This window comes from Pteropus alecto, unplaced genomic scaffold (assembly GCF_000325575.1).
Source record: "Pteropus alecto unplaced genomic scaffold, ASM32557v1 scaffold281, whole genome shotgun sequence".
NCBI lineage: Eukaryota > Metazoa > Chordata > Mammalia > Chiroptera > Pteropodidae > Pteropus > Pteropus alecto.
Genome location: NW_006431909.1, coordinates 454,840 through 469,176, shown reverse-complemented (window position 1 = coordinate 469,176; position 14,337 = coordinate 454,840). Strand labels below are relative to the sequence as shown.

General features: G+C 50.7%; 1 protein-coding gene across 4 annotated transcripts in view; it reads left to right on the top strand.

The window, feature by feature from the left end:
- Positions 1-10,582, top strand: part of WDR62 (WD repeat domain 62) — a 43,606-nt gene extending 33,024 nt beyond the window's left edge. For 2 of the 4 annotated variants that reach the window (XM_015598759.2, XM_025040581.1), the window contains 14 exons: positions 649-774; positions 1,822-1,955; positions 3,611-3,663; positions 5,158-5,376; positions 6,390-6,520; positions 6,833-6,936; positions 7,287-7,397; positions 7,683-7,817; positions 8,105-8,216; positions 8,330-8,471; positions 8,552-8,612; positions 8,796-9,467; positions 10,003-10,160; positions 10,253-10,582. In XM_015598759.2, coding sequence (XP_015454245.1) covers positions 649-774; positions 1,822-1,955; positions 3,611-3,663; positions 5,158-5,376; positions 6,390-6,520; positions 6,833-6,936; positions 7,287-7,397; positions 7,683-7,817; positions 8,105-8,216; positions 8,330-8,471; positions 8,552-8,612; positions 8,796-9,467; positions 10,003-10,160; positions 10,253-10,516 — 2,422 coding nt within the window. In that variant the 3' untranslated portion in view covers positions 10,517-10,582. The remainder of the gene's footprint in view (positions 1-648; positions 775-1,821; positions 1,956-3,610; positions 3,664-5,157; positions 5,377-6,389; positions 6,521-6,832; positions 6,937-7,286; positions 7,398-7,682; positions 7,818-8,104; positions 8,217-8,329; positions 8,472-8,551; positions 8,613-8,795; positions 9,468-10,002; positions 10,161-10,252) is intronic. The other 2 variants (XM_025040573.1, XM_025040575.1) reach the window with 2 other exon arrangements.
- The last annotated feature ends 3,755 nt before the right edge of the window (positions 10,583-14,337 follow it).

Genomic DNA, 14,337 nt, shown 5'->3' with positions numbered 1-14,337 from the left:
GGCTCACAGCCTGCCTGTGCAGAGCTCTTCTGAGTGTTTGGCCTTATCCGTCCTTGGACAGCACGCACCTTGGTGTCACACCCAGCCCTGGGTTCAAATCCCAGACCTGCCACTTATTTATTTGTGACCTCGAGCAGATCGTTTTTCCTCTCTCACCTTTACTTTGCTCCTTTGTAAGAGAGATGATGTCATCTACCTTGAAAATTGTATGGTGAGAATCAAGTGAGATGACTATACATATTTCCTTATACATGTGTGTGTGTATGTATATATGTATATATATGTGTGTGTACATATAATCTTAAACATGTGGTTAGTGCCTAAGAATATATAGATATATAGATATAGAAATATAAAATAAAATCCTTACCATGTGGTTGGTGCTCAAGGAAGTCCTTTTTGTCATTCCCTTTAATTTTTGAGTCTTGAGACCCTCAGAACAGGCCTTGGTTACCTGGGGTTTCCCAGAGCCCCACCCGGGGTGTAGACCTGACATAGTGGAGCCCCTGCACTAAGCTGATGGGGTGTGTTTTCTGGGAAGGTCCAGGGAATGGTGTCTTGGCTGTGGTGACCCAGGTGGCTTCATAGTTAGATGACTTCCATAGTCACTGTTCCTCCCCCTTCCACATCTCTCTTTGGCCTCTGCAGCTGTGTGTTCATCTGGCACCTGGGCCCGGAGATCACCAACTGCATGAAGCAGCACTTGCTGGAAATCAACCATCGGGAGCAGCAGCAGCAGAATACCAAAGACGGGAAGTGGAGCAGCCACCCCAGGTCCTGGCAGCCACCTGTCCATCCCCCATCTCTCCTTCCCCAGAGGAATATTTTCCTACCCTAGGCCCCAAGAGAAGTGATGCTGGGGATGTAGCCATGGCCAGGACAGCCCTGAACCCTGCCTTTTGTGCACTCCCAGCCTAGGGGGGCGATGGGCTTTTAATACAAAGTTATGATAATACTCATGAGAAAGGTTTTGAAGTGGAAAAGCAAAGTGTTTGGAGAGCCCGTAAGCACTGTGATGAAGGAAGCCCCAGGCGGCTGTGGGGGCCAGAGAAGGCCCCTGATCAAACCAATGGTTGTGGTAGAGGTGGTCAGGGAAGGGTCCAGTGTGGTTGAGTAAGAAGTAAGAGACTTTTTACTCTTTCAGGTCTATATGACACAAGATCACTTTTATTTGGAGTACATTCATGTTCTAGTTTTTGGTTTGGGGGTCTCAATTTGGGAGATTTGGGGGTTTTTCTTCTCTCCTGACCCTGGGAGCTATCTTTGTCTCTGTCTTGAGGCTTTACCATTGCTTCCCATTGGGTACCAGGCCTTAACATGGGCCACGTGTTTTGCAGTGGTATTGGAACTATTGCAGATCTAGACACCAAGGGAGAGAGCAGTTCCCTTTGTCTCCTGGTTTTGAGGCTTACCCTCCACCCTGGGGCTGAAGCAGGGTCCCGGCTCTAATGCCCACCTCGTGTCAAGCATGTTTTAGACTCCTATACTCCAAAGGAGATAAACTCTCATTGCCACCCCCCACTTCCCAGAACAGAACCCAGCAGCTCGGTACTCAAGACCCACTATCTGCTTTGCTTTCTGTCCCATTGCTGTGGCCCTTGGAGAGTTTGTCTTATTTTTTGAGCCCAGCCATTCTTATATTTCACTTATTGTGGTAATATATTTCTAGCAGAATGAGTGTGGCAGGTGAGACCTCCCAGCACCATGTCGACCAAAAGCCAGTAATATGTTCCTATGGAACCTAGCACAGAGCCCTAAGCAGGTCCCCCCAGCACCCCATTTACCTATTTCTCTCTTCGCCGTATTCATTCCTGGCTTCAGACAGGAGACATATGCATCCATGCCCAGTGAGATTTGTTCCCTAAGCCCTGGAGAGCAGACAGAAGATGAGTTGGAGGAAGAGTGTGAACCTGAAGAGTCGCTGAAGACACCATCCAAAGAGAGCTTAGATCCAGGTTGGGAAAGAGGCCCTCTCTTTTGACCTCTGTCAGCATAGCAATCATTGCTGGGTTTCCCCCACTACTTTTGTTTTCTGTGCCTGGCACACGTTGAAGTTCAGTAATCACGTCTGTCAGGACTCTCTCAGTGTAATAGCAACCAGACTCTTGCCTTAAACTGGAAAGAGGATTTATGTGTTCACGTACCTGAAAATTTGAGAGGATTGGCTTCAGGCATATTGTCTGGATCCAAGTAGTCAGGTGATGTTTGAAAAAAAAAAAATGTATTTTTCTCTATCTCTTGACTTTAATTTTCATCATATTAGTTTGCTGTCAGGCAGGCTCCTTTTCCTGGGAGGGGTGTAAAGAGAGTATCCCAGGGGAAAAAACAGTGTGTTATCCAGAAGACAGAATAGATTCTGTTGTTTAGGCAAAAGGGAGAGTAATAGCTTAATGGCTTTATTAAAGGCCAGGCCCTCTATAAATTTCTGCTTCTCTACATATCACCTTGCATAGGCCCTTGTGGATGCAAGATGGCTGCCCAAGTTCCAGGCATCAGAGGCATGGTTGAATAGGACATTCCATCCTAGAATCTCTTTGAGAAAGTAATTTTTTTCCCAGAAGCTCCCAGCAGGATTCTCTCAGGTCCCACTGGCCATGATTGCTCCAGTGTGAGAGAGGCTAGAACAGTAACTAGCGCTTGTTGCTTTTAGTGCTTTTCCCCACAGGCAAGGGCCAACTGGATAGCTGGTTGGCAGGCAACACTCCTGATCCAGTGTCCTCTCCAGAGTAGCCACTTTTATCAATTTGGTGCGAATCCTTATAGGCAGCAGTCCCCAACATTTTTGGTACCAGGGACCGGTGCTCCTATGACAATCTAATGCCTGCTGATCTAAAGTGGAGCTGAGGCTGTGATGCTAGCGCTGGGGAGCGGCTGCAAATACAGATGAAGCTTCACTCACTTATCTGCCGCTCACCTCCTGCTGCAGACTGGTACCAGTCCATGGCCCAGGGATTAGTTTCCCCAGCTTATAAGCCTTTTCATAGGTATATCTATAGGAAACACATCATATTTATGTCCATAATTGTATTATACTGCAAGTATCTCAAAAGCATGTTATCCCCCTGTATGTTGATGAGTACAAAGTAGAGATCTCCCTCTTTTAACCAGCAGCATAGTTGGATGTTTTAAGATATTCCCTCTGGGTGGGCATTTAGGTTTCTTCTAACTTTACACTGTTGGGAAGCTGGCTCTGCTGACTGCTCCTGGGCCTCCTCCTCAGACACATGTGAGAGTGTTTCTCTGGGACAGAGGCCAAGGACTGGCACTGCTGAGCCCTGGAGTTAGTATACTTTTTGTTTTCAAAGAGAACCTCAAGGACTCTCCAGATCCAGTTACTGCCCCACCTCGCAGACAGGGTTAAGCTCTTCCGTCCCCCATACGTTTGCCAACATTTGATTGTATGAAGCATTTTAATTTTGGTCAGATCTTCTGGGTAAAACATTATATCCCATTGTGTAAATGTGCATTTCCCTGACAGTGAGGTTGAGCTTCTTTTGATATGTCCGTGGGTTCCTATATTGTCTGTTCAGAGAACTGCCTGTTTATATACGTTGTCCATTTGTCTGTTGCATTGTTTATTCCCTTTCATGGATTCTGTGTCTCTCTCCAGATCCTCGATGCCTGCTGACCAATGGCAAGCTGCCACTGTGGGCAAAGCGGCTGGTGAGTGTGCCTGGAAACCAGGGTACCTGGGGGCTGGCAAAGTAGGGGTGCCCTCCTCCATGCTCTTGTTTCTTCTAGGAGCCCTTTTCCCCTCCTCGTCTCTCCTTTCCCTAGAGAACCCCATCACCCTTCCAGTCTCAGCTCAGCTAGCCTTTAATTCATGCAACACATATTTATTGAGCATGTACCCTGTGCTAGGCATTATTCTGACCATTATACACAGCAGGAAGCAAGACAGACAGAATCTCTGCCTTCACGGACTCATATTCTTGTGTGGGAGATGGACAGTATCCACATGAAATAGGCGAAGTATAGTATTTTGGGAGTTGATAAGTGTGATGGAGGACAAAAATTGAAAAGGAAAATAAGGAGTATTAGGGGAGGAAGTGACAATTTTAGGGTAAACAGGAAAGGCCTTACTGGGAAGATTATATTTGAGCAGAGTTGAAGTAAATGAGAAATGCAGATCCTGGGGAAGAATGTTGCAGGCATAGAGAACAGTCTGCAAGGGCAAAGGCCATGAGGCTGGATTATGCTTAGCATGTTCGGGCAAGTGTAGGGGGCGTTTGAGGGCCTGGGTTAAGGGTAGATGAGGGGCAAAATGAGGGGAAAAGGGCTCAGAGGCAATGGGGGCAGATGGTGTGAGGCCTTGTGGGCTGTGGTGCGTTCCCTCGACACTCCTTGTTGTCCTTCTCCACTTATTTTTCCCCCATTGCGCTGAGTGAGACAGAGACAAGGAAATCCTCCCTACCATCCCCCTCCTTGCAGGCCAGGTCAGGGTACCTGGCCATGCTCCCTCAGGCCCCCAAGCTTCCCTTCATCAGTATATATTACAGTCGGAATTGTATTCAACAATAATCACTGTATACTTACTCTGTGTGGGCTCTGTTCCCGTTTATATGTATTATCTCATTTAATTCTCATTTAATTCATATCATCATTTCAGATAGGGAAACGGAGGCCTAGAGAGGTTAAGTAACTTGCCCAGGGTTAGAGGATGTGGGATCAACCCTAGGCAGGCCGGCTCCAGACCCTGAGTTCTCAAACACCCACCCTCCACCATCTCTCAAGGAATAGTCTCGGTAGTAGGCAGCAGTGGGCTGGACCAGGGTGGAAAGAGAAGTAGCCATATCTTGTATGTGTTTGAATGGCAGAGCTAACAGGAATGAAGGATGACCTCAAGGTTTGGGGCCTGAGCAACTGGAAAGAATAACTGAGATAGAGAAGGCTTTAGGAGGAGCAGGTCTTGGGGGAAGATAAGTTGTTTTTAATACCTTCACTTTGAAATATTCACTAAACATCCATGTGGATGTGTAGAGAGGTCACATGTGTACTTCTGAAGTTTAAGAGCAAGAGCAACGAGATAGATGTCTGGGAGTTGTTTTTGAGTAGTATTTAAAGCCAAGAGACTGGATGAGGTCCATGCAGTTTCCCTGGCCCTCACTGGAATTGGTGATCACTTGACTGACTGCCCAACCATCCCATCACCCTTAGCTAGGAGACGACGATGTGGCAGATGGCTCAGCCTTCTATGCCAAACGCAGCTACCAGCCCCATGGCCGCTGGGCAGAGCGGGCCAACCAGGAGCCCCTCAAGACCATCCTGGATGCCCGCAGCCTGCATTGCTACTTTACCCCCATGAAGGCTGACAGCCTGGAGGACTCTGTTATAGATACAGTGGAGCCGCAAAGCCTGGCAGGCCTGCTGAGTGAGGTAAGGCTTGCCTGCCCCAACCTGTCCTGCGGCCCCTGTACCACGACTGCCCGCTCAGGACTTAGGACCTCACCACTCTCGTTTTGAAAGTAGGGTTGACTGTCTCACTACAAGGGTGCAAGAGGATTACCTGAGATGGTAGAGAGTAGGAGGGTGAGCCCCGGGCCTGGTGCACAATGAGACTTCCCAGGGCAGACCAGGAATCTGGGAGGTGGGTCACTGGGGGTTAAGAGCTTGGGCCCAAGAGCAGGCCTATGCCTGAGTGGGGGACATTTGAGCAAATGAAGTCTAGCCCTACTTCTTCCCAGCTTCCCTCTGGGCTTTAGTTTTCAGAAATATGGACATTTTTTAAAAAGATGATCAAGAAAAAAGATTTCCAAAACATAGTCATTAAAAAATAGCCCTCAGAGGACTTTTACAGGAATCCGGTGCTAACAACAGGGCCTGGGCCCCTTTTGAGGTGCTAAAGCAATTTTAGCTCTTATTCTATTATTTTCCAAATAAAATTTTTTAGCCTATTATGTTTTCTTTTTTATTATGGCATAATATACATGCAGTTATGTGCTCAAATCTTAGGTATATAGCTTAACGAATTGTTTCCTCTGTATATACTTATGTATATCCACCACCCAGATCAAAATATAGAGCATTTTCTACCTCCAGGAAGACCCCCATGTTCCTCCCAGTCAGTACTCTCACCCAAGGTAACCAGCATTCTGACCTCTCAGCATGGATTGGTTTGCCTGGTCTTAAACTTCATGTGAATAGTCAGTCTCTCAGAGGGTTGGACGCATACCTATTCCTTACCTGTAAAGGGGATGATGATGATGCAGTGGGGGCATGGGATTAGCTCACAGTGAACAAAATGCTTGGCCCAGGCCCTAGTGTACTGTGAGTGTACAACAGTGGGGGCTGTCATTATTCCCGACTTTTTTATTGTAACATTTAGCAGCTTGCAAGGGTCCTGGTTGTCACAGCTACCTCAAATGGCTTAGTGCCTCTTCACTCTACAGTCAGAGAGTCCCCAGGAAGATGGCCACAGGGATCCCTCCTTCCTGCTGCCCCTACAGAGGGAGTCCTCTGAGGCCAGTGGGCTCATCCTCTTCTCCTTGGAGGCAGAAGTGACAGCCCCAGGGAAAGACAGGTGGGTGTTCTTTGCACCAAGGGGAGCATTAGTGAGAGAGAGGAAGCCTCAGCTGATAGGCATACTCTGGAAGAACTGCTCTCCCAGTGGGGCGGAGGGGGTGCGGCCCCGATGGTGCAGGAGCCCAGCCTATTTCCTGGGTTCTGGGTGGAGGTACAGGGTGTCCTGGGGGAAGGGAGCCTTTGGAGGAAGCAGAAGAAGCCAGGTAGTGCTCCCAGGAGGAGCAGGATGTGAATGCCTTGGGTTCCGGGTGGGGGCCAGTTGTTTACTAATGAGTATGTTCTTCCCTCGCCCTGCCCGTTGGCACCGCAGCAAGTACTTCGAGAAGGAGGTGGAGGGGGAGCCTGGAGACCAGCAAGGTGACTCCTACCTCAGAGTCTCCTCCATCGGCTCGAAGGATCAGAGCCCACCTGAGGGTGAGTGAGGGCCAGGCAGGGATTCTGGCCAGTCTATTCATCTGGCCAGGCCCCTTTCTGGGCACTGATGATGACCTTGACCCAGTCTTCCTGAAACTCAGAGTGTCACAGAAGATAGACGTGGTCCCTGCTCTTACCCAAAGATTCTAGAGTCCAACTGCCCACTGGTGGAAGCCCAGCTCCCTCACTTTCTCCAGTTGTAATCTTGCTGGTCCATAAAAATAGGGAGCAGATATTATCATACCCATTCACCAGATGGGGAAACAAGCCCAGAGAAACCGAGCCTCTTACCTGACTCACCCAGAAAGGGCCTGGCTTTGGGCTCCTGAGCCCCTGCTTTGTTGTTTCAGATTCAGGGGAGTCAGAGGTCGACCTGGAGTGCAGCTTCACTACTATCCATTCCTCCCCTCCACAGCTGGAACTAAATGCTCAGTTTGACATGACATTGACCCCCACACCAGGTAAACGGGCCAAACGAGGGAAAGGGCAGTGCATGAGCCTGGCTAGGGGCGGCCGTGATACATAACCACTGCCCTACATCAGCCCTACTCTTGGCACTGAGCCTCAGTTTCCTCACCTGGAAGACAGAGCCCTTAGTCTTTCCTTCTTGGCCTGGTAGCAACAGGGTGTGTGCTAGGCGATCCAGCTTTCTCCATTGTTAAGTGTCTGGAGTCTTTGTCAGGGTATCTGCCATGACTCATGGTGTTGAAGGTTCTCTCCTGCCTGTCCTCTTTGCCTCTCCCCAGAACGCCCAGGAACCGCAGAGGAGTTGACCAGGCCTGAGGTGCCAGGCATATCTAATGGCTCCCTGCCCCAGACCCCTGAGCAAGAGAAGTTCCTCCGCCATCACTTTGAGACACTTACTGATGCCCACCCTGAGGGTAGGGCCCAGCCCCTCTCAGCCCTGCCTGGGTGTGCCATCCAGTGCTCGGCACAGCGTGGGTGTCTCTCGGGGTAGGGCTTTCCCCAGCAGGGCTGGCGGGGGTGGTGGGAGGGCATACATTGTATCTTAAAGACTGAGCTGCACAGTTTCCTCTCCCTGTTCCAGTTGCTCTGCGTTGTCTGTTGGTGGGGTTTTTGAGGATCTGCTTGCTGGTCTGTGGGTCCGCCTGGGCCCAGGCCAGTTGGCTGGAGGGAGTCTGAGGGCTCCTTTGACATCTTCTCCTAGAGTTCTTCCACAGATCCCTAAGAGATGTGAAGGCCTCTGAGGATGAGGACTTCTTTAATCCACGGCTGAGCATTTCAGCTCAGTTCCTCTCACGCCTCCAGAAGACATCCAGGTAGGAGCTGGTGAACTAGCAAATCTTCTGGCTTTCTTTATTCCCCAGGGCAAGGCTTTGTCCCCTCAGGCACCCCCAGGGGCAGATACAAGCACCTGGTTTCTTCCACACAGGCTCACCCACACCTTCCCTCCTCGGCTGCCCCTGCACCTTGTGAAGTCCCCAGAGGTCAGACTCACAGACCTCGGGGGGAGCCAGCCCAGAGCGGATCCCCTGAGAGCAGGTACTGGCTGCACCTCCCCAGGCAGGACCAATGTGAGTACTGGGCCCGCCTCCTGGGGACAGAGGGCTGGGAGCTGGGAGGCATTGTCCTCACCTCAGGGCTGTGCTTGCAGGTCCTCTCTGGGGGGAAGGCTCAGGAGTCCCTTGACACCCCGGAGGCCTGGTGCCCACTGAGTGAGTGTCCCCATCCCCAGATGAACAGCCCTGAGCTTCTCTGAAAATGGCCCTAAGTGCCCAGCTGAATCATGGGTGGGGATGGGCAGGGTCCACTGAGACCCTGCAAGCTACCCTTGGGTGGAGGCTCTGTCCATCGACTGCAGCTGGGGTGTGAGAGTGAGTCGGCTGCTTCCATTACAGCTCCCTGCCTCACAGGCCTGGTGTCCTATGTCCCCTCCTCTTCAGTTCTGCCCACAGACAGGAAGCCTTCGACACCCCCAGCTCTACCCACACCAGTTCTGGCTCCGAGTGTCCTCTCGCCCTCCACCTGCTCCTACATGGAGCCCACTGCAAGCTCCCGTGCCAAGGTGTCACGCAGCATCTCCCTTGAGAACAACGAAGATCCCGTCCTGGCTGAGCTAACCAGGCCCGTCCACAGGCCGTCATCCATAGGGGACCTGGCGTCTCTGGGCCAGGAGCTCCAGGCCATCACCACTACGGCAGCACCTGACAGTGAGGGCCATGAGCCTGCCCTGCCCTCCCGGGGCAACCACGAGGCACGGACCAGCCTCAGACTGACCCTGTCAAGTGTCTATGACAGGCTTTTGCTGCCCCCACCCCCACTGGAGCCATCCAGTACTTGTGTCTGGTCCCAGGAACCTGTGGCCACCCAGCCTAATGTTATGGTCACAACAGCTAACTTCCCGGCTCCCAGTCCCGTGGATGTGAGTTCTCTGAGGCTCCACAGCTCCACCTGTCTCCCAAGGCTCCTGGTCCCTGAGCCCCTCAACACCCATCCCAGCAGCCCCCCACTTCCAGAGGCCAGGCCTGGGGTTTCTGGCAACATCACTACCCTCTTGGAGCTCACTCCAGGTGAGTACCACCCTCAGAAAAACGGATGTCCCCTAAACTCATCCTATATAACAGCTGGTTCAGCTCCAAAGGTGGGCACTTGACCTGGCCACAGGGGCTGTGCCATTCATTTACTGAAATATTTAGTGAGCACTTTGCATGTGTTGGGCTTTGTTCTAGGCCCTGGGGACATGGGTCATGATAGTAAATAAGACCAGAGAATTGACACCTTAATTGGAGATGTCCAAACTAAATCTATGAGGAAAATGTTAAGTATATCATGAAGTGATATGTACTAAAGAGAGAAATAAAGAGTTTAGGGAATTAGAAGTGGGGGCAGTGGTTATAATTTGAAACAGATTAATGAGAAAATGCTTCCGAGAGAAGGTGGCATTTGAACAGATGCCTACAGGAGGGACGGAACAGGAATGTGAGAAGTGCTCTTGGAGACTGCGGGAGGTGTTCTAGGCAGAAGGACAACAGTTAGGATCAGCCCAGCCACCCTGCTCTCTAGAAAGCAGAGGCATCTTTCTTGTTCCCTCCCCTCTGCCCCCAGATGCGCTCAGTCTGGTCCGGGACAACCCTGGACACTGGAGGGAGTCCAGGGTACCAGCCAGGGTCCTGTCCTCAGCTTCCCTTGAGCTGAGCAGTGTGAGGACCATCGTGTACAGGCTGCAGACTGCCTTCCAAGAAGCCCTGGACCTTTACCACCTGGTGAGCCCAGACCCGGCGTCAGGGGAAAGGCTGAAGGGGTGCCCTGGGAATGCCTGGCCTGGGGTCCCTAACAAGGTTGGAACCTCTTGCAGATGGTCTCCAGGGACCAGATGAGCACCGAGCAGCGGCAGGCACAGACTGAGTTGGCCTCCACCTTCCTTTGGATCCACAGCCAGTTAGAAGCCAACGACTGGCTGGTTGGGACCAATGTGGCCCCAACCCAGGCCCTGCCCAGCCCAGGTCCCCCCTCCCCACCTACACTGTGCCCCCTGGCCAGCCCCGATTTGCGTGCCCTGCTGGAACACTACTCAGAGCTGCTGGTGCAAGCTGTGCGGAGGAAGGCACGAGGATACTGAGGGCCAGCAGCTCTGCTGTTTTCTGATAAAGTAGATATTTTAAGCAAATAAACTGACAACTTAGAAGAATGGTTCCTAGTGCTAATCCTGGCACATCCACAAAGCCCCGCTTCGGGCATGTGGAGGGAGGGTGGAGAAAAATGCTGTGGTGGGCCAACCCAGGGAACTCTCAGAAGTCCCGATGCCAGGGCCTGTTCTTGGTGTTCTCAGACTCTGTCACATTCCCAAGAAGTTTGGGAACTGCAATAATGATGACCCAGCACCTGGCTCCCGTGTCGCTTATCCCCAGCCCACTGAGCTGCTGAGGGATCATGTGTGGTCCTCGCCCAGTGGGGCCAAGCAGTACCCCAGGAAGGAGCCAGCCCTTCTTCCCTGCCTCCTACTGATGCCCAAGAACCCACTGGAGCTGCTGCTGTCACCATGTGCCAGATCCTGGCCACCAGTACACACATTGCCACACCACTAGTTCCTTGGCCAGACTCATGCTAGATCATATGAGGTCTAGGCTTTTGTCCCTATCTGCAGCAGGGGAAATTGAGGAGGGGCAAACGGGCTCATCAACTGCACAATCTGGGCAGCATGCCCAGGCCACCCGGCTGAGACCAGTAATTCCTTCCCCAGCAAGAGAACTGTGTCCATGTGTCCCATCACTGGTACCAGCTTCCCCAGGCAGCAGGCATGTCGTACCATGTAGACTGCTGTGGCCTGAACCCCTGCTTGCCTGTCAGTTCCTCCCTGCTCTGTCTGGTGGTCACGGCCCACCAGAAACAGGGTCGGAGAGATTCCATTGTCTTGCCCTGGGTCCCAAAGAGCTGAGACTCAAACCTGGGCTTGCCTGGTAGCAGAGCCAGACCCTTCACCATGAGGACAGGGCCCTCTGCTGCCTCCATAAACACTGACACACATCAAAACCAATAATGCAGTTAAAATCTTGCTGGTACCCAGGTTCCTCTCATGGTGCTACACATTGCAGGTGGAGTGAAGAACAGGACAAGAAAAGTGTCTGCCCTTATGGCATTCACCTTCGAGAGAGCAAAACATAGAAATTAAAATAACTAAAGGTAGCTGAGGGAGTTCACTGTGCTGGCTTCAGTCAGGGAAAGCCTTTCTGAGGTGACATTTGAGCTGAAGCTTGATAGAGGACACAAGCTATGTGGACATCTCAGGAAAGTATCCAGGCATACAGAACAGCTAGTGCAAAGGCCCCATGGAGGCAGAGTGGGCAGGGGGAGATCAAACGTGCATGAATAGCAAACAGCCAAGATGGCTGGAATGGAGCAAGCTGCAGGAAAGGTGGTAGGAGGAAGAAAGTGGTCCCACCAGGCAGGGCCATGTTGCTTTATGACATTTAAATCCAAGAAATATTCACAACACAATTTTTCCCCCTAAATAAAATCCCTGATCTTGTGTTTGAGGAGGTGCCCAGTCTTGTTTAATTTTTAAGGCCCCCTCTGCCTGTCTCGGTGAGCTCAGGTAGCTCAGGACTCATCAGTGGGCTGTACCTCTGTCAAGAGGCTCCCCAGCCAGCCCCACAGGCCACCCCTGAAAGACAGGAGACCCACTCTCCCTGTCCCTTCCTAGCTTGGCCACAGTTGCCTAAGATCTCTGAAGCAAGGTTTAACATCCAGGCCTCTGGACACCCAGGGGGTCATCTTGAGACTCTGTGCCTCAGAATTTACCCCTCCTCCCACCCTATTTTATAGTTAAGGCTTCAACTCCAAATAGCAAATACTTGGCTTACGAGGGCCCACACTGTAGGGACATTTGTTACTCTTGATTGTTTCTGTTCTGTCATGCTCTATGAGTCTGAGTTTTACCCTCCAGCTTAGGCCCTCATAATTGTGACATGGTTGCCATAGCACTCAGCAGTACAAGCCTATCCAACCAGTAGTAAAGGCACGAAGCAGGGCAACTGTCAGGATAGTGGGGAAAGAAGTACAAAGCCTTCCTAGACACCTTCCCCTTCAGAGTAGTCACAGGCAATGGGAATGGAGATTGCTTTGATTTGCTTGGACCAACCACCTCTCCTGGACATACTGCTTAAATAAAATTGGGTTCTCAGCACAAAAGGAGGGTAGGCTGATAGTTCAAGAGGACCCAGTGTGTCTGCCACTCTCCACTTCCAAATGGAAGGACCAGACTCTCCTTGGACAAACCAGCTGGTTAAGAAACCACTGCTGATAAATGTGTTTGTGGGCAGTTTGTGGACCGACAGGATCCCAGCAGGAAGAGGACAGCATGCTCATGTGGGATATTTCAGAGTTTAGCAAAGGATTCATTTGCAAAGGTATGGGCAAGGAAGAGTAAAACCACAGCACCCCAGACTGGTGCCAGAGGCGAGCTCTGTCACACACTCCCACGCTACGCCATGAGGCACAAGGGAGCAAAGTGGAACCCGGAAGAGCAAATCCTGGAGAGAGGGCTGCCCTGAGAGGAGCTGTGTCTCTGGCAACCCCACAGGGAGGGAGTTCGGGGAATCCCCTCTCACATCTACAGGGCTCCCCATTGTCTAAACCCTACTGGAAGCCAGAGGGCATGGGAACCCAGATGATACTGCCCACCCCGGTCAGCCCTCCAGGACACAGAGCAGGGCGGAAAGTGGGCCTGGGGACAAATAAAAGATACCCAGCCCTAGATTGCTTCCCTAATGTTTTCAGCAACAACACAGGTATCAATTACCCCAAGAGACAAGAGTTGGGCATGGAGAACTGGGCACCTGAGCAGAAAGAGAATGGCTCTCCCTTCATCAGTTCAGTCTTTAATGCAACCTGCCCCCTGTACTCCACATTGGGATGGCTCCTAGATATTGGGCTGTTGGACCTGTGCCAGGCATACCAGTCATTGCTGCATGGAATCCAACAATTGTGAGATGGCAAACACTGAAAACCCCATTTTATAGATGGGTCTGATGCAGAACAGGGCAAATTTCCTGAGTGGGAGGAAGCTCAAGCCTTTCACCGAGAGTGAAAAGGGTTCTTGACTGAGCATAGGAAAGAATTCAAACGCACGCCAAAGTGAGAGTCAAAAGGAAAGTTTATTAGAGAAGGGGTAATGCTCCATAGACAGAGCATGGTCTCCTCTCAGACAGAGTGAAAGAGCCTGATAGAGACCCAGAGGGACACAGAGAGAGGCAGAGACAATGAGAGAGACAGAGAAATGACACTGAGAGGGCTACCGAACACGTGGAATTCAGTTTACGTATCTTTCTTAGTTTCTGTGAATTAAAGTTTAAAGACTTTGTTTATTCATTTTCCTTTGATGGTATGGACATACAGTGTAAAAGGAAAAGCTATGTAGCATGAAAAGGTAAGAATATGTAGAATGAATGGCCTGCTGGCAATTCCCAGCCTTTGATCCATAGGTTCCCCATGGTTTTAGCCAGAAGGAATGAATAATTTTATTATGTGTAGAGTGTGACTTAAAGATTCTGTTTTCCTGTTTTCCCTTCACAGTATGGAGAAATGGTTTGTTAGCAATCCCATCAGAAATCTTCCTTTGTTCTTCAGGTTTCCTTGTGGTTTGGCCATATGCTATGGCCAGATCAGTATACTGCAGTCTTCGAATATAGCTTGATTCAATTTTTAATTCTCTTGCCTCCTCCCTACATTAGGTCAACTGTAACACAGATGCTTGCCTAGCTACCCCACCCCTCAAGACTTCCTAACAATCCCTGTTTATATGTCTGCTGCATACCAGACCCCATGCTCAACACCCTCCCCACATGATCTACATAGATCTTCAACACACACCAGAAATAGGGAGACTCATTGGTCTCACTTTCCAGATGAAGAAACTAAGGCCCAGTGAGAAGTGGCTTGCCC